Source organism: Adiantum capillus-veneris, chromosome 14, assembly GCF_014529385.1.
Source record: "Adiantum capillus-veneris isolate H3 chromosome 14, ASM1452938v2, whole genome shotgun sequence".
Classification (NCBI taxonomy): domain Eukaryota; kingdom Viridiplantae; phylum Streptophyta; class Polypodiopsida; order Polypodiales; family Pteridaceae; genus Adiantum; species Adiantum capillus-veneris.
Window position 1 is genome coordinate 72,109,832 of NC_140944.1, and position 25,861 is coordinate 72,135,692.

Here is a 25,861-nt window from a genome sequence, read left to right on the forward strand (position 1 = left end):
AACAAGGGCAGTTAGCACTAGGAGAAAGGTAAAAGAGAGTGTGCCTGTTGTAAAAATTACACAAGCTGAAATGAATGAGAACATTACACCTGTGCTAGATTGTTACATAAAAGGGAGATTGGTTAGGAAAGGTCTAGTGGATGGGGGTGCACAAATTTGCATCATGACAGAGGGACTCATGCAAAAACTAGGCATGCACATCCATGAGACACCTGAAATTAAGGTCAAGATGGCAAACAATAGCAAGGCTAGGTGCGTAGGCATTTGTAAAAATGTTTTTGTGGAGGCCTTTGGCATTAAGAAGGCAGTGGATTTCTATGTCATGTCTACCAAAGGAAATGGTTATCCATTTATCCTAGGGAGACCATGGCTAATGAAAATGCGAGCTTTGCAGGATTGGGAGAGTGGAAAGCTAATTTGCAGGAACGACAATCATAAGAAGGTTGTCTTTGACATGAAGGAGCAACGCCAAGAGGAGCTCCATGAAGAATCATTTCAAAGTGAGACGGAAGAAGGTTGGACCGATAACACTTCAGAAGAAGAAAGTAGCGGCAACATTACTGAAGAGGAGTCTTCCATCGAAGTCATGGGGGTAAGGTTTAAGCCAACCAACCAAGAGACCTCTTGTCAAGGTTTGGAGGAGGTAGGTTCCCAAGAGAACCAAAAAGTGGAAGATGAAAGAATGCTAGAAGGTATGCTATCTACAACACTTACAAAGGATGAAAGAGAGGAGTTCAAATGTGTGCTAAGGAAATTTCCTAGGCTTTTTTCTAAAGACTACACCGATGTGCGTGGAGTAGATGTTGTTCAACACAAAATTGATTTGAAGCCAGAGGCCACACCTAAGGCTCAGAAGCTACGAAGGCTAGGAGTCATCAAGGAGCAGGCTTTACTCAAGGAGGTAAGAAAGCTTCTAGCAGCAGGTTTCATTTATCCAGTGGAGAATTCAAAGTGGGTCTCTCCCGTTGTTGTCACTCCTAAGAAAAATGGAAAGTGGAGGGTGTGTGTGGATTACCATCCACTCAATGAGGCAACAAAAAGAAATCACTTTCCCCTCCCAATTCAAGATGAGATACTAAATGAGGTAGCTGGTCATGAGAAGTACACTGTGTGTGATGGCTACTCAGACTACTTTCAAATAGGTATCGCATTGGAAGATCAATTGAAAACAACCTTTATCACTCCTTGGGGTTGTTATGCTTTTAGAGTCATGCCATTTGGTCTGACAAATGCTCCTGCAACATTCCAACGTTTCATGAACATGGTGTTTCAAGCATTCTTTGGAAAGTCAATTAGGGTGTTCATTGATGATTTCTGCATTTATAGCTCAAAATCATTGCATCTACAAAGGGTAGAAGAAGGTTTAAAGAAGCTCTACGACATGGGAGGTCAACTCAACCCCGACAAGTGCCACATAGGTGAGGATGAAGTGATCTTGCTCGGTCACAAGGTTTTCTATAAAGGCATTGAGGTGGATCCTTCAAAGGCAAAGGCTCTTATTGAGCTCCCATCACCGAAGAGTCTTAAGGAGGTCATCTCTTTCATTCAGAAGGTGAAGTATATGTCACGCTTCATTCACTTAGCCTCGGAGTTGCTTCATCCTTTGCAAAAGTTGACACAACAAGTAGAATTTGCATGGTCTGATGAGCTTGAAGAGTATTTTTGTAACATTAAAGTCATTTTGTCAGAGCTACCAACACTCATGCCTCCTTGTTGGGAGTACACATTCTTTGTTAGCTCTAGTGTTGGAAGAGAAACAATTGGTGTTGTGTTGCTACAACAAGATCCCCACAGTACAAGGATGCGACCCATCTACTTTGCTAGTAGGGTCATGAATGCTTTGGAGAGAGACTACACAGAAGCAGAACTCATGATGCTTTCTCTCATGTTTGCGGTGAGAAAGTTTAGATCCTACCTGCTACCAAAACCTTTTGTAATTCTCACTGCAGAAAATTTGTTCCCTTGGGTGTCATCTCAAATGAATCTTAGTACTAGGATCTCAAAGTGGATTATGGAGTTGCAAGAGTTCCAATACTCTTTCAAGGTAGAAGATAGTGTGTGTGCACAATTGGCAGGGATTCTCACTTATAGGGTACATGAGAAGGAAATTAAGGTGCCTCAAGTAAAGACCCTACCATTGCCACCACCAAAAAGTATTCCCAATGCTTTTACCTTGTTCTTTGATGGAGCTTTTCGATGAGCCACAGGGAAAGCAGGGGGAGGGCTAGTGTTGCTCAACCCAAGTGGAGAGGTGGTCATGAAAGAGAAGGTCAATCTACCAGGTTCAACTAGCAACAATGAAGCAGAATACGACACACTACTTCATGGTTTGAAGATGTGCATTGGCCAAGGGATAAAACGTCTCATGGTAAAGGGAGATGCACTTCTCATCGTTAAACATATTTTAGGCATTTGGGCATGCAAGAATGAAAGCTTAAGGACAAAAGTTCATGCCATTCGTAGGATGTTTAATCAGTTTGAAGAAGTGCAACTATATCATATTCCGAGGAAACAAAATGAAGATGCCGATTTACTTGCACAACAAGCAGTTACATGTGTTGAGAGAGAAGTGCAGGTCATCATGGTGGCAGCAGCTGTCAAGCAACCGAGATACCAGGGATTGGAGTCATTGGCTCCCATTATTGGCTACATTTTGGAGGGTGAGTTTCCACAAGACTTCACGAAGGCTCAGAAGAGGAGACTCATGAAGAAGGCAAGTTTCTATCTCTTCCTAGAAGGCTCCCTCTATCAAAGAGGGAAGGATCAAGTGTGCAGAAGAGTACCAACTATCGAGGAAATTCCACCCATTCTAAAAGGTTTGCATGAAGAGGCATGTGGTGGTCATTTTGCCCAAGAATCAACTGTGAAGAAGATTTTGCTTGCGGGGTATGTTTGGCCAAGCTTGCATGTGGATGTTCAACATTGGTGTAAAAGCTGTCACAATTGTCAGATAAATGGAAATAGAAGGTTGGTGCATGGCCCCAGGCAAATAGTGCTTGCAAATGGACCCTTTGAAAAGTGGGGCATTGATGCTATGGGTCCTCTGCCTAGGACAAAAAATGGTAAACTCTACATTCTAGTGGCTGTAGACTATATGACTAGGTGGGTGGAAGCTCAAAGTGTGGCAAGAGTGAATGAGAGGACAGTTAGCAAGTTTGTGTACAATCACATTTTTTGCAGATTTGGCACACCTTTGGAGATTGTTTCTGATAATGGTCCAGGGTTTAGGAAGGGCTTGCTCACAGAAGTTTGTGAAGAGCTTCACATTCTACATCGTCATAGCACACCATACTACCCACAGTCAAATGGTTTGGTGGAGAAGGCTAATGGTGTCATTGCAGGAATCATTAGAAAGATGGTGCAAAACAAGACAAAATTATAGGATGACTTCTTGGATGGTGCCTTGTGGGCATATCGAACCACATATAGGGAAGCCACGGAGTTCACACCATTTCACTTGGTCTATGGTCAAGAGGCTTTGCAGCCTATCGAGCTCAACATTCCAACAATGCGACTTCATGGCAAAGGAGCACAAGATGATCAAGAGGTATGGATGGATCGACTTCTTACGTTAGTGGAGCTTGAGTGGAAAACAGAAGCAGCATATGAGTGCTACAAGAGGAAAGCCACACAAGCGAAAGAAACGCACGACAAGAAACTGAAGGACAAAGGCATCAAGGAAGGAGAGCTTGTAAGGTATGAAAATTGACTTGACAATCGTTTTGATGCCAAGTTTGAAACTAGATGGCAAGGGCCATACATAGTCAAGAAGGCTTTCAATTCTAGTTACTATCATCTTATGGACTTGAACAGTAAAGAGCACTCCAGGAAGGTAAACGGGTATCGCTTAAAGTCCTATTTGAGTCGCCTTCTACCAAAGGATCTACCAAAGATCTGTCCAAAGGCCGCTGTCTCATGTAAGTATTGTTACATGAAGCATGAGTGTAACTCCAGCCAAAATTCTGAGGGGCTAAACAATGAAGATTTTGTCAAGGACTCTAAAGCACTCTCTTTGGAAAAGATGCTCTATGATGGTACATGAATATACCATCATCCTGGGGGAGGGCTAATGATAGCCGTTTTTCGGCTCTCCATAATTGCCATAGTAAGTTACTCCACCCTACCAAATTCACCCAAACGCTATGGCTATCCCTACCATTTCATTGTATATAGGCGTGTGTGAGTTAGGGGGCTTTTCCCATATCTTCTTAAAAACCCTCAGCTAGCTAGTCACTGGGCTAGTTGAGCCAAAAAAATAAAAAAAATAAAAAAATAAAAGTATATTATGGTCTCTTTGTGTGTAAATATTTCATTGTATATATGGCCTAAATATAGGGATTTTTTATAATTATTTTGGTATTTTATTTAAATATTTCTACTTAGGTGTGTGTTTTATTAAACCTATGTACACCTTCTTTCATCCTCTTACACCATAATTATATTTTTTGCCAATATGTACATACTCTAACCTCATATTTTTCCTTTATACAAATCACTCCCACATTTTCACCCTGACCCTCGTGAAAACAAAAAATTGATTTCTACTCATTGGTTACATTTATTATATTATTTACTTGCATACCTTTTCATCTTTCACCCAAAATAATTCAAGGAGCGACCATATCATATGATTCCAATATCTTTCCATATCCATAACTCCTCCATATTTTTATTATTATTTTTACTCATTATTCTAACACCATGTGCTCATTGAGCTAAAGTCCATGAATAGTCCATACACTAGTCCATACACTAGTCCATACACTAGTCCCACCATGTATATATTAGTCCATACACTAGTCCATACACTAGTCCCACCATGTATATATTTCTTTATTCACCAATAATCCTCCTCCATGCATGAGTCAAGGGCAAGTTGGATGCTTTGTATTATAATATGACAAAGGAGGGGCTCACTCTTGGATGCATTGTACAAATTCAACAAAGGAGGGGGCCACTAAAAGACTTTTGCAGGCATAAAAACAGGCTTTTTGGTGAGAATTTTGGCACCTATCTCCACTCCAAATTTGGAGCTGTGGTCAAAAGAGAAAATGTAGCCCACGCTCTGAATAATCACCTCAAATTGTTTCATGATTTTTGGATCTACCAGCGGTGAGCTATGATTTTTTGAGTGGACCCCAGCCTGCCCACTTTTCTCACAAGTAGCCCTTAGTCTTCTCTCACCCTTCCACACACCTACTCACTCTTACACATCCCTCCCTCTCCTTCCCTCACTCAAACCTGAAATTTCCATGGCTTCTCCCACCCTCTTCACCATTACCCTTCTCTCTCATCCCTATAGTTCTTTTATGAACCTCTACATACATACACCCTCTCCATGTCTCTCTCTATTGCTTCTATGTTACAATTTTATTTACCTCTCCTAAAAATATCTAAAATTCAGCATCTTAACCATGATAACTTCTGCAAATTGAGGATTTTTCATCAACTAATCCTCTTTTCATCGTGGTGGTCAACCGTGGCGGCGGCGGCGTAAAGAAGCGAAGAAGAAGAAGAAGACCAGCGGTCATTTTTTCCACAATCTACACAAGGGTGAGTTCAAGCTTCTTCAAAGCTTCACCATCTCAATGATTCTCTTTTAATTCACCCCTCTTCCTTCATCAAATCAACTCATCCTACCCATTGTAAATGTATCACTAACAATTCTAGTGATTATTACCACTAACAACTAACTTCTCTTGTAAAAATGCAGCCACACTATCAACATATGGAGTAGGCAACCGCACAAGTAAACCAAATTCACTCACTCCCATGGAAGTTTCTCTCCTTTCACCACATCAATAATTCTCTTACTTGAGCCCACATCCATGTGACTCAAGAGAAAAGAGAGACCCCATTCTCATTTGAAATTCATAAAAATTCATAATCCTTGATCTTTCCTAATAAAATTGATTAGGCTTAATCCTAATCAAGGCTTCTAAAACCTATAAATAGAACCCATTCCTCCTTGTAAAAGACATCACTATACCATTGCACACTAGATTGAGCGTACCACACGCCAGTTCTATCTTGGTTGTAAAGAGAGAGTAAGCTTTCTATACACCATCACCTTGGTGCATAGAAAAGATTGAGCTAGTTTGAGTGAGTGCGAGTAGAAGATATTCTTCCTACCATTGTTGTATCTACCCCAACATCAATGAATTGGTAGTTTTGGGTGCAATTCATGTCCAAAGGCTCACGCTTCTCCCCCAATTTGGCTTGGAACACTCATTCAGCTTCATAAGGTGACTTGTTTCATTGAAGGTTGTTGTTTTGTTGCTTGTGATTCATTGGCTATTGTTTGGCTACCATTGTAAGAGGGTGGATGGTGAGAGGGATCCCATAACCCTAAGACAATGTGCTAGTGATGCTATAACCAAATCTTGTCACTTGATTCCGTAAGCTCTAAGTTCCTTTTTGTGCAAAATATAAAGTTGAAGCTAAGTTGTACACCATCTCTCTCTCTCTCTCTCTCTCTCTCTCTCTCTCTCTCTCTCTCTCTCTCTCTCTCGTGTTTTAGTGTGTGAGAGTGTTCCATTGGTGTTAGGGTTAGTGTAAATTCCTTGCTTGTTTGTGAGTTGCTGTAACGATTCTCCTCTTTTGCGTCCTAGTTCGCTCTTAAACTAGGTGGTGCCCCTTGTGTAGTTGGGATTTGGCTGTGTGTTTGTTGTTTTGGTTTGTGTTGTGTTGTGCCCCAGCCCCATTGAGCAGCACGGGAGCCTTGAAGGGTGTCTAGAGGTTGCTCTTCTTGTTGCCCGCACTTCCATTAAAGAATATTGCTTTGGCGAGTGCAGTTTATGCTTCTTCTAGAGACTGCACTCGAAAGCTTTGATGTAATGATTTTTGACGCATTTGACTAAGTCCACCTTCATTGTGACGTTTAAAAGGAACACTGCCTGGAATTTCCTCTCCTTGCACAGATTGTTCTCCAAGGTTAGTTGACATCACTACAGGATCTACGGAGTTAATATTTGGCTTTGAGAACTCTTGAATCGAAGCCACAGAGCTATATATCTGTTGTCTCTTGCCACGCAACCCAGTCTCAGAAAGGGCCTCCGAATGGGGTCTCAGAAACGATCGGGACTACCATAAACAAGCCAAATCGGCTCCACAAAAGGTACATATGGAAGTTTCCACAACTCAACGTACATCCACTGTCAACAATACTGCAAGGTGCAGTATACGCGCTCAAACAGCGCCAAATAAAATGTGCAAGCAGTAAATAAATCCCTGCAGGGAGTAAAACCGCATTCAAAAGAGCTCAAGCACTATCAAAAGTGCCAAAACAATGAATATGCGCATCAAAACTCCCACTGAAATCCGCGCTAATGCAAAACACTGCAACCTGTAAGAAACTTGGATGTGTTGTATGTATGCAAGAACCTTTGAGGAGATGGATGCCTGAAAAACCAGAGACAATCTCGATGCCAAAAAGTGCTCCTAATCGGCCCATAAACACTGTCTCAATAGCACATAATAGCCATTAAACGGCTATATACCATCCCAAAATAGTCTCTGAACAACCTGCTCCTATGTCCTGTACATATGTATCTGTAGCTGTAGCAAAAGTGGAGTTGAAAAATACAACTCCTGAAGCATAGCTTGGATGAATCTTTTGATTGCACGAACAGCCGAAAGGGGGGTAAAATTTCAAGACACCTGCTTGAAATGCTCTCGAAACGTTGACTTTGCCGATGCCGCGAATCCGAAAACCTATTTGCACTTTTAAAAGTGTGCGCGCGCGGACACGAAAAAACGGCAACCACAAACCTTGCTCTAATACCAGTTGAAGGTGCCGTGGGAAGCGTGTGTGAGTGCAGAGAGAGAGAGAGACCTGCTTTGGCTGGGTGGAGTGCACAACAACGTTATCTTATGGCAGCTCCTTATTCTCTTATATTAAAGAATAAGTGTACACATGGTTAAGTTAGTAGATGGGTTAGTAGTAAGTGGGATGTCCGGCCAGTTGGGGTGAATCCCAACACATTGTGAGTTGCTATAGACACCATATTTACCCTTGGCCATTGTGAAAGTGCATCGACCACTTGATTGTGCTTGCCAGCAATGTGAGCAATATGAAATTTAAATTGCGAAAGAAAATGTGCCCACCTCATTTGTTTGTCGGAGAGCTTGGTTTGCGTTGTCAGGAGTTTTTTGGAGCAAGGGATTGCGCATATGTACATACACATGCATGGTGCATAGAATAAAGAATTGCCCATTTTCCACAGCCAGGTGGTTATGTGGGGCCCACATGTGTACAGGTAGGACAGGGTGTACATAGTGCATCGATTTTCACTATTACCAGTACCATTGTGTTTTTTCTACAATAATGAGGAGTTGGTAGCACATAAAACTTATCGAGGAAGCTATCCGCGGGCCGACGACATGAGGTAAGCAGGTGCGTCAGATGGCATCTAGTGGCGTCAGGAGGCCGAATGGGGTCAATACTTGCACGTGGATGAGTACGGACACAACGTGGATGTTTTCTTGTGATAATTATGCACAAAGGTCATCATGAGGACCATATTTTGGGGCCACTTCACGTGGTGGCGGGATGCATTATGGAAAAAAGTTGAGTGACAAGTGTGCGGATGATGCAAAAAGGTGATAACTATGCACTGCGAGGTCAGTTTTTGGCCTGTTCGGGGTCCGTTTGAGGTCATCTAAAAGGCCAAGGGTGCCCAACTAAAAAGGCTAAGTGTGGGAACTGAAAAAACAGAGAGAAGACCAGAAAAAAACGTGGAGAAGAGAGGAGGAACAGCCGCAGATGTGTTTTTGCTCATATTGGAGCCTGTTTTGGCCATAAACTGCTCATCCGAGGTCGGATTTGAGCACTTTGACATTGTAGACTGGGGTTTTGGGCTGTTCCAAACGCGATGGCGTTGTCCATTTTGCCAAATTCCTCCCTCTTTTTCTGCTGTTTTGGCTGTGTAAGTTTCTCCTATGAGCGAAGTTTCTGCTCTAGTTTGTGATTGTATCTGGTATCTTTTACCCATATTGTGTGAGCTATTTGTTTGACCCATTGGTGTTGGACCAAGCTCATTTGTATCTAAAAATCAGAAATTCTCCTCTTGTGAGCTGAATTTTTGGGTGTGTGTGTGTGTATGTGTGTGTCTCTGTGTGGAGTGGGCAAGTGGATAGTCTCTCTCCTCTCACTCCATAGGTGTGTTTCTTGTCTCGGCCAAGTGGTTGTGTAAGCCGAGTGGTGCCCCATAGTGTGTGTGTGTATCTTCCCAAGAGTGTGTGTCGGGTTGTTATAGAGGCGCTGTGTGTGTTTTCATCCCGCTCACATTCTTTTGGCGCCCCCACGGAGGATCTTCTTCGAGTACCTTCTGCTTCGAGCTTCAAGCTTCGAGATGCGGGGTTACAGGTTACAGGTTATAGGTTACAGGGACAGGTACAGAAATAGGTGATTCACACAGGTACAGGTAGCTGGAGTACAGTGATATACTAGCAGTGATGTCACTTGCAGTTGTTGTGGGTATGCATCACTTGGCCCCTATTTGAGCACATTGTCTGCTGGATTGTACGTTACTTGTGGAAACTGCCATTGTACGCATTTGTGGAGCCATACTTGGTTGTATTTGGCAGTCCTAGCCATTTCAGAGACTTGACTATACGCGATTTGCATTAGCCTTCGTGTGAGGGTCGATAGCGTGAGGTTTTTATTGAGCTGGGGGATTCTCAAATGTGGAGATCCTTTTGGTGATACAGGTAGCTGGAGCACCCTTTTCGTGACCTCGCCATAGGCTATGTACTAGTGATTCCTACTTGATGCTCGGGTCCTATTGTTGGCAGTTTATGCATACATATACAGTCTATATTTTGGGTTCTCACTGCTCTACTTCTGGGGAAAATCTGCCAAAATTTTTCCAAGTTATGCTGGCTGGTCTTTTGGTCTTTTAAGGCATTTATGCTGTTATGCTGCTGAAATTCTGGCAAAATCAGAGGATAAGTCAGATGTTCTTTCTTGGGAGCTGCATGGTTGGCTTTAATGGATGATCAAAACGGACCTATTCGCTCCTTTTCATTTAACTCAAAGAATCCAGATAAATGTTCATGTGTCCAGGAAGATCTTTTTCCAGCAGCGCATAGTCTTCATGTTCGGGCCAAGAAGATTAAGGGAGATACTGGAATGTCGTTTGCCTGTTGTAATTCCGATGATTAACTATGAAAACTCATTTGATGTGCATGTGTTTGTCCTTATCTAAAGCTGAGCTCCATTGAAGTTTCTGGGGATTGGGTAGTCAAAAGTCTTGGGTTCTTGCACGTGTGTTCGAAGGGGTTCTCAAAGCATTGTAGCTTGGGTAGCCATGGCTTTCTCTTATCCGGAATTTCATGGAAGAAGTGGTGAAGATGCGGAAGACTTTCTGGAGCAAGTCGAGGTGGCATGCATAAGCAACAATATGTGTGATGAGGACAAGACTTTGAGGCTATTTGGATTGCTTTTGAAAGATGAGGCCCGTGTTTGGTTCATGGATTTGGAAGCTAAAGAAGTAGTGGCTTCTTCTTATGGTTTGAGTCTTGACAAGTTTATAAAAGCTTTTTTAGAGCGTTTCTAGGTTTTTGAAGATGCAAATGCAGTATGGAATGAGCTCAATGCTCTTAAGCAAGGTTCTTGTCAAGGTGTTGATGCCTATGTACAAGGTTTTATAGATTTATGGACTCGTTGGTGTGTTGCTCTTAAGGATGAGACCCCTCCTTGTTCATTGAAGAAATGTTTTTTTGTTGATGGTTTGTCACCTTGGTTGCAGTTCGAGGTTGAGTTGAAGAGGCCCGAGTCTTTTGAAGATGTGGTATGCATTGCAAAGCACAAGGAATGGAAGTTTAAGCGTCTTGAGGAACATGGTATCAGTACAGGTATGCATGTGCAAGATGGATTTGACATGGAAGATGAAGTTAAGCCTAAGCAGGTGAAAAGTAGCCTATCCTATGATGTTTCTCGTTTCTTCCCAAGGTCTATTGTGAAGAGTAAAGAGGTCTTGCAGGTTGACAGGTTTCTGGAAGAGCCTAAAGAGGTGAGTAATGCTTTGGATACAGGATTGAAAAGTCTTGAAGAGGATGCATTGGCTACTTGTGTACCTTGTGATTCTGAGTGTGAGTGTGAGGTTGAGGTTATTGATGATGAGCACGTATCTTTGGATACTAGTTCCTTGGAAATTAGGGAAGAGGGCAAGGTTGAGAGCCATTTTGTGGATTTGTTGGATGTGGAGCCTGTTTTGAAGCCATATGTTGATGGATGTGCAGTGATTGAATCGATTTGTGAGCATGATTGTGGTTTAGAGCAGGGATCTTTATTCTTGGAGACTGATGAATCCATGCTAGAAGCTATGGATAGTGGTGATAGCCATGATTATGATGTGGATAAAGTTATGTGTGATGATGAGTATGCTTATGATGATGAGAAGGGGTTTGGCATATATGAGTCCAATCGTAGCTATGTGGATGCCTATGCTAGGGATATGTGTGCTGCGGGGATACTTTTGTAATTTGGATATCAACAACTTTACCTTCACACAATGCTTTTAGCTACTTGGGTGCAGGATTTGTAGGTTGTTTCTATGGCTGGTGAAGCCAAGATGCCAGGTGATGAGTCACTTGAGTTGTCTATATCGGTTGGGTTGAATGTGGCATGCAATATTTATGCTTTTGGAACTCCAGATAGGGTGGATGTGTTAGTTGGATATGCCTATGGTGAATTTTGGTTGATTGTTGACAAATGTAGGTGTGGTGTTATGATGCTTCTTGTGAATCAGGCGATATGCCTTTGGCCTTTTGATCCAGGTGGAATGAGTATCTACTAGTGCTGCTGCTGAGCATGAATGCTCTAGCAGGCTAGGGGGTGGGCAAATTATGTCAGGAGTTTTTTGGAGCAAGGGATTGCGCATATGTACATACACATGCATGGTGCATAGAATAAAGAATTGCCCATTTTCCATAGCCAGGTGGTTATGTGGGGCCCACATATGTACAGGTAGGACAGGGTGTACATAGTGCATCGATTTTCGCTATTACCAGTACCAGTGTGTTTTTTCTACAATAATGAGGAGTTGGTAGCGCGTAAAACTTCTCGAGGAAGCTATCCGCGGGCCGACGACATGAGGTAAGCAGGTGCGTCAGATGGCATCTAGTGGCGTCAGGAGGCCGAATGGGGTCAATACTTGCACGTGGATGAGTACAGACACAACGTGGATGTTTTCTTGTGATAATTATGCAGAAAGTTCATCATGAGGACCATATTTTGGGGCCACTTCACGTGGTGGCGGGATGCATTATGGAAAAAAGTTGAGTGCCAGGTGTGCGGATGATGCAAAAAGGTGATAACTATGCACTGCGAGGTCAGCTTTTGGCCTGTTCGGGGTCCGTTTGAGGTCATCTAAAAGGCCAAGGGTGCCCAACTAAAACAACTAAGTGTGGGAACTGAAAAAATAGAGAGAAGACCAGAAAAAAACGTGGAGAAGAGAGGAGGAACAGCCGTAGGTGTGTTTTTGCTCATTTTGGAGCCTGTTTTGGCCGTAAATTGCTCATCCGAGGTGGGATTTGAGCAGTTTCACATTGAAGGCTAGGGTTTTGGGCCGTTCCGGACGTGATGGCGCTATCCATTTTGCCAAATTCCTCCCTCTTTTTCTACTGTTTTGGTTGTGTAAGTTTCTCCTATGAGCGAAGTTTCTGCTCCAGTTTGTGATTGTATCTGGTATCTTTTACCCATATTGTGTGAGCTGTTTGCCCCATTGGTGTTGGACCAAGCTCATTTGTATCTAAACATCAGAAATTCTCCTCTTGTGAGCTGAATTTTTGGGTGTGTGTGTGTGTGTATGTGTGTGTCTCTGTGTGGAGTGGGCAAGTGGATAGTCTCTCTCCTCTCACTCCATAGGTGTGTTTCCTGTCTCGGCCAGGTGGTTGTGTAAGCCGAGTGGTGCCCCATAGTGTGTGTGTGTGTATCTTCCCAAGAGTGTGTGTCAGGTTGTTATAGAGGCGTTGTGTGTGTTTTCATCCTGCTCACAACGTCATGAATTTCTTGAGGTTTTGTTATCCATTCGTAGGATGAATGGAGCCCCCAAGAGATAGTGCTTCCATGTGTTTAGGGCATGTAGAACAGTTAAAAGCTCTTTTTTGTATATGCCCAAGACCCGTTCTTCGACATTGAGCCTTTGGCTCTCATATGCTAAGGCATGCCCTTCTTGAAGCAAAACTGCTCCAAGGCAATCACCACAAGTATCACATTGGACCTCAAATGGCTTTGAGAAATCTGGAAGCGTAAGGACTGGTTGGGAGGTAAGCTTCTCTTTGAGCTTGTCAAAAGCATCGTGTCCTTTAGCAGTCCATAAGTACTTAACGTTCTTCCTTGTTAAGTCATGCAATGGTCCTGCTATCTGAGAGAATTTTGCTATGAAGCGTCTATGGTATGCACACATACCAATAAATCTTCTTAGCTCATGTAGATTCCTTGGATTAGGCCATGCTTTTTTTACCTCCAACTTTGATGGATTTATACATATACCATCTTGAGAGATAATGTGCTCCTATTTAGTGCTCTATAGTCAACACACATGTGATATGTGTCATCTTTCTTTTGCACTAAAAGTACTGGTGAATAGAATGGAGAGGAGCTAGGACTCACCATCCCTTTTTCCACCAATTCATGCACTTGCCTCATGATCTCCTCTTGTTGAGATTGTGATACTCAATAAGGAGGTTTATTAGGCGGTGAGCTTCCTAGTAGAAGCTCTATTGCAAGGTCATCATCCCCTCGTTTTGGAGGTACCTCACTAGGGATGTCATCAATGAAAACATCTTGGAATCCATTTAAGAAATTAGACAACTCTAATTCCTCTTGATTCCCTTTATTGCTACTTGTAAAAACATTATATCATTTATATACTCTCTAACAAAATCATATACGCAAAAATAGAGCTTTTCATCGACTTATCATCAGCAAGTGTATTTACCAGGATATGGTGTTCCCCGAATCATTAGCATCTATGTACATGCTCTTTTACCTGTAGGTGAAATAGATTCTCCTTTCAGGGAACTTCATGTTGGCAGCCGTGCGGTTGAACCATGGTGCCCCTAGGATACATCCTCATGTTGGAGAGGAGAGATAAAAAAGTCTTCTTTGTCGACGTACCTTTGGACATGAAGCCTCAACTTCCTAATCAAGGGAGCAATGGAGGCTTGGTATCCCTTGAAAACTCGATCAGCAAAATTACAGTATCTCCCATCTTGAAGGGAGTAATGGAGGCTTGGTATCCCTTAACAACTCCAAGGGAGTAATGGAGGCTTGGTATTCCTTGAAAACTCCATCGGCAATTACAGTATCTCCCATCTCGAAAGCTTGAAAGCCCAACTTAGTGACCAACTCCGTTGATATGAAGTTATGATTAGAGCCAAGGTCCAAAAAGATGAAGGCATTATGCTCCCTTTTTTCCAAGCATAGGAGGGTGATGAGCCTTTGCATGAGTATCCTCTTTTGGAGCTTCAACCATGAAAGCTCTAGGAGTGTCATTGAGTACATTTCTTTTGGGGCAAGAACAATAACCATGTCCTTGCTCCCCACACTTAAAGCATTTATGGTCTTTACGAAAGGCCTCTAATTCTTTGGGAGAGAGCTTATTTTCACCTTTGTAAGCTCCTTTCTCCTTGGCCTTATTGTTGTTGGTGTTGGTGTTGGTGTTGCCTTGGAAAGAGTTTTGAGCTTTGCTCTTCCCTTTAACTTCATTTCAATCCTTGTTTTTCCATGGGCTTGAAATTTCTTCTCACCCCTTGTTGGAAATTGATCCTTGAAGAACCCATAGTGTGGTGGATGACTTCGGTGATAGTGCTAGGCCATTTCTTTAGGTAATCTCACACAAAATTTTTGCTTTTGTTTGGAAAAGTCTATCCTTTGAAAGACTGTAGATTTTGAGATGTAAATCCCAAAACTTGTCTACATATTTGTGGATAGACTCGTTGAAGAGCAGCTTCAAGCTCCGTCATTCGATAAGCACTTTGTCCTTTGCATCGCTTGCAAGGAATTGATTCATGATGCAAACTCGTAGAGTTTTCCATGTCTTTGGGGCCTCGTTGTTGCCACCAAGGCTATCCCACCATTGATGAGAAAATTTTTGGAAGTGCATAGCTACATGGCGTAGCTTGGAGGACTTTGTGAAGCCCTCGTCTCCAAAGACCTCATCAAATTGTTGGATGAAGGCCAATACAATGTCGGTGGCACCAAAGGTGCCATCATAGGTGAGAAAAGAGATACTCTTTCCTCCCTCTTTGAACATCTTGAGCTTTTGTGATCTTCGCCATGCAGGGTATGATTTGTGATGTCCTCCCCTCTTGTATTGTCTAGGAGAATAGCCATAGGTTTCGTCGGAAGAGGAGAAAGGTGAAGAAGAAGGAGAAGAGGGTGACCTCTTTCTTGGCTTTTTCTTCCTTTGTTTCCTCTCTTCCCTTTTGGAGTGACGAGGAGAAGGACTATGGGTTGACCGTTTCCTCTTGGAAGGAGTTGGCGATAGTCTAGACCTCCATATTCATGGAGCCACATCTTTAGAAGAACTTAGGGTTTCACTTCTTTCACGTTCTTTGGATTCCTCCTCTCTTATGGGAGAGAGTCTTCTTTTGGGAGTCTCATCAAGAGGCCTCCTAAACTCTCTCTCCTCTTGGAGAGGAAGGGAAATCCCATAAGCACAAAGTTGTTAGGTAACTTCAGCTTGCAAAGTAGGGTTGCCCATAGCTTGATGCAACTTGGTAACAAGATAATTGATGAACATGGGGACATCATCATTAGCACCTTCATGTGCAAAATCAAAGTTATCAATGTTCATTCTACTCTCTTGGTTATTGTCAGCCATGCTAATTATACTTATGTGTTTACTTATTGTATCCTTTGGCAATTCAAAACCTTAGTTGCTACTCCTCTTAGCCTTTGAAAATAAACACTTAAGTATCTATACCCACAACTCAAATTGGTTAATTATAGAGAGTAGTAGAGTTGGTCTAACATAGAAAAATTGTCGAGGGATAGCTCCTTTTGAACTTCTTATGGCTCAATAATGGTAAAGCCGTAGGCAAGTCTAAAAAGACCCCATTATTAAGACCGAATCTCCCGACGTGTGCACCATATCCCGCATAGTGGGCTCAACAAAACCGATAATAGATCCTAGCCCCACTTACCCTAATATAATTAACAAAATCAACCATTAATAGGCTACTTAAGGACCTCTCTTCTTAAGCAAGAAAAGAGAAACCAAATGCTCCGATACCAATGTAATGGAGATAGCCTATGAACTTTGAGAATAGCGGAATTGAGAGAATTAAAGTGAGCATTTTTATGAGATCACTTTGAGAACATAGAGTGTGAACTTAATTGATGGTAGCAACATAAACATAGTACTTAATTAACTTGGCATGAATAATACTTTTGCGAGAGAGAGAGAGAGAGAGAGAGAGAGAGAGAGAGAGAGAGTATTAGAGAACATGACAATACTTGAGGACCGAATTTACTTGGAGCCGGTCCCCCCTCCAAAAGGCGTTTGTATTATGGATTCTCCCATCAAGAGAGACTTGGTACAATACAATATTTGCGTTCCTTGTGACATTGGTGATGCTATGAAGATGGAAAGATTCATGCATTAGGAGCATAACATTAACTTTGCAAAAAGCATTAACTATCCCTAGCCTCAATCCCAAGGCCTTAAAGACCTTCAAAGGTGGAGAGAGATAGTGAGGAATGAGGGTGGGAAAGAGGAAGAAGAATCGTCCATAGGAGAAAGAAATAGTTCCTCAGTTATTACAACTCTTCTTGCTTAGCATAGCATAATAGCATAGTAATGAAGATGAAGAACATGGCAAGTTTAAGCATTGAAGCATGGCTCTTGGTTGGATTTGCATTCCATAGCCAAGATTGTTGGTGTAGGCTCTTACCTTCTCAACAAGCTTAAAGAAGGAGATGGAGCTCTTGCACTTTGCACTCCACACAATGAGAGAATGTGTGTGTGTGGGAGAGTATACCCCCTCTCAAGCTTGCCCCCCCCCCCCCCCCCCCCCTCTCTCTCTCTCTCTCTCTCTCTCTCTCGTATTATTTAATTATATCATTTGGACATGTGTCCTCTTTTTCCTCTTTGAGAGAAAGAACTTAATTATTTATTTTTATGCATCTAAATTCTCATTGGACCCCTTAAAGCCTATCCAATATGATTTAAGCACATCATGAGGGCCATATATGGAGGATTTTGATATGTGTCTTTTATGAGTCATTTGGTTTGAATTGAACACTTCAAGCACTCAGTCAATTAAGCATGGAAACAATTATGCCTCCTTGGAGTTTATCTTTGAATTGAAGACTTCAAGAACCTTAGTCATTTAAGCATGAGAATCACCTCAAGCTTGGGCAAGTTTATGCCTCCTAGGAGTTTATCTTTGAATTGAACACTTCAAGAACCTTAGTCATTTAAGCATGAGAATCACCTCAAGCTTGGGCAAGGTTTCCACAAACACTTTAAGCACTTTAGTTAGCAAGCCAACAAGCACCTCATGCTTGGGTAGGATTTCCACCTCAAGGTCTTGCCTAAGGTCAAAGAACTTTTTAACACTAACTTTTGAAGGTCTTTAATGAAGCTAACCCTAAGGTATTTTAAGCCCAATTAGATGCACGTTGATCTTTGATAGACTACCTCCTTTTGGACCCCTATTGAGATGCAACCATCTCTCCTATTGGTCCCTTACTGAGATAAATCTAGAAGCACTTATTGCACATTGCTCTTTGGTAGACCGTCTCCTTTTGGACCCCTATTGAGATGCAACTGTTTCTCCTTTTGGTCTACTGTTGAGATAGGTATAGAAACACATATCTATATCCTAACTCTTGTTCCCCTTTTATCTTCCCATATTAATTGATTAGTTTAATATGAGATAATCATTTGGTAAAGTTAGATATTATATTTTATGACATTCTTTCAACCTCTGTCAAACTGTCCTCACAACCAACTTTTAACTCCTTCAAAGAATCCTTCGTAAACTTGTGCCCAATATTTCTCGGGTCCAAAGACCAGGTTCCAACTTATTCAAGCTTATCCTTAGAGTCTTTTGGTAGAGGTAATACTTAGTCTCCACTTATACATGAATACCTTGAGCATTTTTGAAATCCTCAATGACTTTGTACATTTCTATATACTTTCATAACCTCATTTCCCATATGCAAATTGTAATCCACTAAAGACCTCAAGTCTAGCATGGTATCCACAAATGAAAACTCATTCGCCACTCCTGCAATGCATTCATCATCTTCTAACAACCCATTGGTTCTCAAACCTTTCTGTACACTATTTACATGTTGTCTTTCACCCCGTTTCAAGTCCTTACACTTTGTAAAAGTGGTATATCCATAGGTTGTTTATCCACAAAACCTGTAGAAAACATCTCCCACTACGATCCCACTTTACAATGTTACATGCCCAAAACCCCTCATATCCCTGTAGTCCTTCAATTCTTTATTTGCATTTGGCAAGGGTTTCTCCCTTAGAGTGTCATGATTCCTTTTATGGTCCACACAAACAATAAGAAATTGGACCACATGCTTTCTATCGGTGCTCCTTATCCTAGCATAAGTTGATCCATCATCCATTACCTTTGTTTCCATATACGAGAAGCAGTGATGGTATGGCTACCCAAGTATAAGAGGATATGTTAACGTCTCCTAGACAAAAAATTTTGGTCATTTTTCACATCCCCTATAGTCACTCTTACATTTGGAAAATCTCCGTATAGCTCCCCTAATGAGTTATTTGCTGCATGAGTCATTCATCCATGATTTATATAAATTGGACATTTTCCTTTTTGATATAGACTCTTTAACATTAGGTTACTCTTTGACCCATGATCTATCAATGAGTCCTCTTTGTCACCCTTTCAGAGTCCTCCATGAAATACTCTTCCTTCAAGGCTAATTTAAATGCTTCTCACGTTTCCCCATGTTCGTTTAATTCCCTTTACATGCTCTATGATCTCAAGAACCACAACTAACTCAAAACTTTGTACCATCTCTGCTTCAGGAACTCGATGTACCATCTCCTTTATGTGCCCACAAAGATACAAGTCCAAACGAGTTGAAAAAAAATAAAAAATTTATGGAGAAATTTCCTTGGGTTCAATTACATGTTATCTTCATTTTCCCACTTGGCAAGCACTTTAGATACATCAGTTTACGCTTGTGTACGAAACATGCTATTTTTGGCCAAGATTGTTCACACTGAACTTTCTAGGTGAAACAAGTGTGCCATCCCAACACACTTGCCATATGTACATTTCTAAACCAAATTGAGCATGTTTTAAACACGCAATAATACCAAGTCTAGGGCCTCGTCTTCTCGACAAGATATGTATACGATTACAAACCGTTCTCATATGTATGATACTATGTACACGATAGCATTTAGTCCCTCATATAAAAAAGCATGAAGAATAAACATTTTGATTTCGAATTATAAACGTGTCACAACACGACAACATAGCGGAGAGTAGATGGTGGAAGTTGGTGAATTTGCTAATTAAGAGGGATCCTTGCCCCTTACACCAAGTTGGCTACTTGTTCCAATGCCATTTTTTCTTTTGTAGCGCTAGGCTATTGAACGAGATACATTTTTTCAAGGCTTTACATTGAAGGCCAGTAACCGGATTTTATTAAAATGTGAATGGTCCTTCAGAACGTTCGTTGGGAAGAAGCAAAAAATACTCAGGCCAGTAACCGGATTTTAATAAAATGTGAACGGTCCCTTTAGAACGGTCGTTGGGAAGAAGCAAAAAATGCTTTTTCAGCTCTGTTTATGACCGTTACCCGCACGCGCGCGCGCGCATTTCTCTCTCTCTCTCTCTCTCTCTCTCTCTCTCTCACTCTCACACACACACACACACACACACGCGCGCACTCACTCTTCCTCCTACCCATCACCTCGATTCTATAGAACACCACCAACAACAGCAAAATTTGCAGAATTTTCAGCATCATTATCATCTACTCGAGACAATCTTCCTCTGTCTTTTCTGAGAGTTAATTTTGTCATGATGTTTATATGCAAAGTTGAGCGCCCTCTCTTCTTCAGCGCTAAGCTTCCATGTATCTGTACAACCAGCCTGCAGCCTCCATGGCAGACGTTCCATCAGTAAATTACAGTGCGGCAGCTATCACAAACACCTCTGCCCATCCAACATCACACAATGCAAGCTTGCCATTTCAATGAAACAGTCAGATTTCGCTTCCTTAATCCTTTGCGGCCATGGAGCAAACAACCCAACTGAAGCAGACCGTGGAAAAGGCAAGCTCTTCCAATGCGATTGTCATCTGATATAATGTTCCTCTGCACTACTCTTTGTTGTCCACTTTGATCAATGCAGTTTCTTCGTCCCTTCCACTTACTGATAATCATTTGTATGTCTGTGGTCCGCATAAATGTTTCAGCTTGATCGCGCTCTCACAAGGCTGCAGGAGATCCAAAGAGCACTCAGAGGGCATAGCCCCTTGCCTTTGACTACAGACCCCAAACCTGATAAGGTGCCTCGGCAATTGAGCATGTAAGATGATTAATTAACCTTCTCCATTCAATTGCTATCCTCAGAAGAGGTTTCGGCCTATGAAATGTACCCACCATTAATCCGTGGAATATTCCTCTTGCAGATTGTATGGATTGGGTGACAATTATCTGGTTCCATCAGGTAAGTTCGTTCATGAATTTGTTCTTCAAATTGATTGACTTTTGTCTGCTATTATTGGTTTTGGACATTGAATGTGTCTGCGTGAGCTAGTGCACACGTAAGTGTGTGTGTGTGGTATCCTGCTCACTCACAGATATGTGGCAATTTGCTCTCACATGCCTATAAATTCGCATGCATCTACGAGAATATACATGCTGAAAATGGCTCACATGAGTGTGTGTTGTGTCTGCGCACGCATGTTACACATCCTTCTCACTCACAGACATGTGCAAATTTGCTCTCACATGCCTATATGTTCATATACATTTACAAGGATGTACAGGCTGAAAATAGCTCAGTAAGTTTGTTTACTCAGGGAGCCAAAGGCGATGGTCCATGCCCGCAGCGCTGACGCATGATCATGCACTATCAGAGGCCGTTGCGGTTAGCAAGTTCGCTAAGAAGACAGTGGACATGGTGAAGGTGCAAAAGAAGAAGCAAGCTGCAAAAAACACCAACACTCCATCATCATACTCTTCTTTCAAAGCAGATCAAACCCCCACATTACAGCCTTCCAACAGGGTAAATTTGCCCCAGCAGAAGGTTGACATGTCTGCATCAAAAGATGCCGGTAGAAAACCAAGAGCTTCCAGCAAAGAAAACAACCGGACTCCCCGCCAGAGTGAGGTTGATTTGAAAAATCATGACACTGAACTACTCACAGTAGGGGTTTTAAGGCGTGATACTTCCACAAAGAAACCCAAAAGTCGGAATAGCAGAGATGAAACTTCGTCGTGGGTTGATGCAGCAGATAAGAATGTGCATTCCTCCAGAATTGGTCCTGGAGGCGAGGACGTTATGCCAAACATCCTCAAGCTTAGAGACCTGAAGCATGTGGAAGAAGCAACAACCGACCCTTTCGCTGGCCATGGTAATGCTATTGATCGCAATGCCACTGTTAAAAGGAGCTCTTTGTCAATGAGAACTTTGATGAGAATGGAAGATGAGGAGGAGAAACATGGCAAACCATTTCCTCCAAAAGGAGATGTGGATGTGGACTCATTCAGCTCAGCTATAGCATCCAAAAGTTTTTCCGTGCAATTGGAAGAGATCAAGTCTTCCAGAAAGAAACCATGGAGCTTCACTCATCAAGGGAAGATATCTAACAACGTGGTGGTCATGTTTCCAAATCCGACCTTTGATGAGACAACACCTCCGATGACCACGCCGCCAGAATACCAGCAGAAAGCCGTAGATGCCAGCATCACAAAACAATCTTCCCTTGATGAAAAAGCGATGTTGTTACCATCGACCATGCATAAAAATGAAGCTCTTTCTTCAGACAGAAAAGGCAGCTTTCCAAAGAAAGAAAAGATAGTGAGGTTGTCACCGTGTGTTACAACACGTACTAGCATTGCGCAAAAGCCGCAACCCCAACTCACTCCCACCATAGCCTGTGCTAGTACAAGCAAAAGGGCATCATCTGCCAAAAAGCAGAAATGGCTCTGTAATTCAATAAATCCTCCATCTCCCACTCTCATAAGGAGGCTTCCCGAAGCCCATGAGATGAAGGAAATCAAACAGGCATCTCAAAATTATGAGGATGAAGAGGACAGGCATCCCATTGCCAACGTTTACATGGATAATGCTCCGGATTCGGATAATGCTTCGGATTCTTTGAGAAGAAGCTGGTCTTTTAGCAATCCGTCTATGGATGCACGTACCACTTCAGACACAAGGAGGTCCTCTCTAAACCCAACAGGTAATACATGTTGAATTGTGTGTGTGTGCATACATGCATGTGTGCATGTGACTTTGTGTTCCCTGTGTGTTAGCTCATGTGTCTACATGGGAATCTGACCATGTATGCATCTGTGTGTACCATCCTCACGAATGGGCTGGGCAGCATTATTTCAACATGCATTCTCTCACAATGAAGAGCAAACAGTGCTCATGAGTTCGGGTACATGTGCATGCACATAGATGCAGCGGTTGCCGCAAACCTGTAGAAGTGTTTATTTACTTTCGTCTCCATGTTACCATCAGCAGGTGGTCAGGCATTTTCATTTTTGTCTAGGCATTTCCATGCATGGAAACTGGCATCAAAGCAGGACAAATGAAGAGAGAATGACTTGATAGCTTGCTTGCCGCCTTTCAACCTGCAACAGCTTCTCTTGAGATATAAGCAAGATGACAAACACCATCTTGCTTGCTGACTTTCAACCTGCAACAGCTTCTCTTGAGATATAAGCAAGATGACAAACACCATCTTCATGAATTTACTGTATAAAGACATTGATGTTTGCAGCCGATCCATCCGAGGCCCCTCCTTTTACATTTGTATGCCATATCAGAAACATGAACATTTGTACAACTGACACTTCTAATCAGACTTATAGTATGAATTCATCGTATTTATTCTTTGGAATGGAACGCAGGAGCCCTTCCATTCAGTAATCGCACAATGTACACATAATAAAACAAGCGCATTGTCGATCTTATCCTTCTCGTTCTGTTGCCATATCTGAAGATTTATGTGTGCATGCAGAGTTGATTTCAAGGGGAAAAGTTTATTTGCATTCCATGGTTCAAAAGCTTAGAATCATAACTTCTTCTGCCGTAGAATTCCACAACAGCACTGCGAAGAACCCATGCCACAAAGAGACCACTTGCTAATGATTGGCAAATGTCAAGCCCAAGTCCAACTTCAAGCAACTCTTGTTGCAAGTTTCTCTTGTATTAAGGTCCACTTTGTGATCATGGCTTGTTTGGTTACTTCCATTTTCCCATTAAGACAGTTGACACTTCAAGCATGACTGAGTGCAGCTGTCTTCAAGCGCACGCGACTCTTCGACTGCTTGGATTCAATGCTTTTTGAATGCCTGGATTCATAATCAGCGTTTTGGAAGCTCATTCCGGTAGCCCAGAAGCAGAACCCTACTAAGCTAAGCTCATTTTTGTAGCCCAGAACCCCACCCCACTCTATCAATATGCTAGGTCCTGTTTTTTCCCAATTTGTCAAAATAAAATCACATTTTAGGAATTCTGTTGCGATGGTGACTCGTGTTCAGTTTTCTGTGGTAGCGTCCAGAGCAAAGAAAGAGAGGAACAGAGTAAGGTTGTTTTTTTCCTGCCTGTTTTTCGGAGAGATACACCGACTCCGTGAGTTAAAGCATCCCAAGCAGGTATTGTTGGCCAAACCATCATATAGTTCGTCTTGGGGAGAAGTCAGCTGTCAAGGGGGGCTCGAGCCCAAGACCGTGGCTGCAAGAGGCTCTTGCTCTGTCAACTGAGCTAGCACTCATTATCCCAATTGGATGAAGTTGGCCAGCCCATCGTACAGACTTAGTGAACAATCAGCCATCATATAGACTTGGGGAACAATCAACTGTCAAGAGTGTTTGAACCCAAGACGTTGATCACAAGAGGCTCTTGCTCTATTAACTGAGCTAACACTCATTACTACTCCGTGAGGAAGAGCATCCCAACCGAATAAGGTTGGCCAACCCATCATATAAACTTGGGGAATATCTGTCAAGCGGGTTTGAACCCAAGCCCTTGGACACAAGAGACTCTTGCTCTATTAACTGAGCTAGCACTCATTACGACTCCATAAGGTAGAGCATCCCAACCGGCTAAGGTTGGCCAACCCATCATATAGACTTGGGGAACAATAAACTGTCAAGGGGGTTTGAACCCAAGACTTTGGACACAAGAGGCTTTTGCTCTATCAACTGAGCTAGCACTCATTGACACCTCCTTTTTTGAAGAATCTATGGTCCGTGGAACGTCTGATCCATTTGGGGGGAAAATATGAATTGTGTAGAGTTTGACTTCATGCCCTACCTATCATGGAGCAAATTGCTTACCACTACGCTAGCGCATGCACTTTGTTACACAAGGAAAAAGGTAGCATTATATTAAGTAGTTTCGGCACACTCGCAATCTTAGTTCACACCAAGTTCACTTCGGGTTTAAGCCAAGTTCATATCACATTCACACCATCAAAATGCAATGCACATACCTTGTAGAGTACCCATATAGTTCACATCCAAGTTCACAATGAGTTTACGTTTACCCGAGTTTACACCAAGTTCACATTTGAGATCAACATCTATGATCTTTCTCGACACGTGACGCCCATTTTCCACCATGGATCCTCTCTGAAATTGCGGTGTCATTGGTAGTGAGGCCAAGTGAACTGCCTTTTTGGGGACGCCTTGGCTAGGCATGCCAAAGAGACATGAAAGAAACAACCTTACTCGCAAAAATCTAGAGAAGATGGGATTGAAAATTCCTCTTCAAGATATTCCCTTAAATGATCAAGCCGGCAAACGACACAGGATAATCCAAAGTAAACCAATACCTCTAAACAAGGTGGAAAATTATTTTGAAAGAGGAGGAAACACCACCTTGCCGCTAGAGCACCATAGAGTGAGAACCATTGTTATACTTGGTAGTGAGGCTGGAGTGGCCATAGAGACAAAAGAAATATGGGAAAAATGATGGAGATCAACTCTAAAAAAAACACGAGTAAAATTGCAACTTGCAGATGGATTTGTTGAGAGACATGTGGGTATAATAGAACATATCATAGTATCCTCATGTAGAATTGAGTACGAGCATACTTTTGCCATAGTGGATTATGGAAAGAGCAACAACTTTGGTGTCATTTTGGGTGACTATTCATGCGTCAACTCAAAATGGTGCAAGATTGGAGCTATGACTACCTCTACTTGCAGCATAAGGATGTTACCATGGGGATCAACATCAATGATGAAAGTTACAGATATGTTAGTTGAACTCTTGTAGAGGAATTTGACTCAACTACGGTCCATGAAAAGAAAATACCTGCATGGTTGCACAACAAAACACATATCTGGATGTATGGAGCATCCGAATGCGAGCCGGATGAAAGAAGATTGCATCGTAGAGAGATCAGCAAAGGATAAGGAATGTGTTCGAGAGCCATTTCATGAAGATTTGTTTGAGCCTTTTGGATGAAACCAGATACTGACTACTCTAAATGTATGCATATATGAAACAATATCTACAAAATTTTGTGATGAGGAAGGCTATGACATAGCTTTCTATTTTATGATAAAGGTGTTGTAGGAAGCTAATGAAATTGTGAGTCTAAAAGCATAACAAGTAAGTCAAACATCCATGTCATGGATCATGATGCCAAAACGCA

At 42.1% G+C, this 25,861-nt stretch overlaps 1 protein-coding gene across 3 annotated transcripts; it reads left to right on the forward strand.

The window, feature by feature from the left end:
• Window positions 1-19,880: 19,880 nt before the first annotated feature.
• LOC147442605 (uncharacterized) lies at window positions 19,881-23,887 on the forward strand. Of its 3 annotated transcripts, none has more exons than XM_086528744.1 (5): window positions 19,881-20,291; window positions 20,435-20,547; window positions 20,651-20,688; window positions 21,044-22,429; window positions 23,216-23,887. In XM_086528744.1, the coding sequence occupies exons 1-5, from the start codon at window positions 20,253-20,255 to the stop codon at window positions 23,341-23,343; spliced, it is 1,704 nt and encodes a 567-aa protein (XP_086384870.1). In that variant the 5' UTR covers window positions 19,881-20,252; the 3' UTR covers window positions 23,344-23,887. The 3 variants fall into 3 exon arrangements, with proteins under 3 accessions (XP_086384870.1, XP_086384873.1, XP_086384872.1); XM_086528747.1 differs by lacking the exon at window positions 23,216-23,887 and adding an exon at window positions 22,745-23,190; XM_086528746.1 differs by lacking the exon at window positions 23,216-23,887 and adding an exon at window positions 22,717-23,189 and having other exon boundaries at window positions 19,882-20,291.
• Window positions 23,888-25,861: the final 1,974 nt, after the last annotated feature.

Bases quoted from the DNA above. Each gene is read 5' to 3' on its own strand.
- LOC147442605 (XM_086528744.1), top strand. From the start codon at position 20,253: ATGGAGCAAACAACCCAACTGAAGCAGACCGTGGAAAAG. The intron at 20,689-21,043 runs GTAAGTTCGTTC...TTGTTTACTCAG, and splicing joins CAATTATCTGGTTCCATCAG to GGAGCCAAAGGCGATGGTCC. The intron at 22,430-23,215 runs GTAATACATGTT...GTGTGCATGCAG, and splicing joins GTCCTCTCTAAACCCAACAG to AGTTGATTTCAAGGGGAAAA.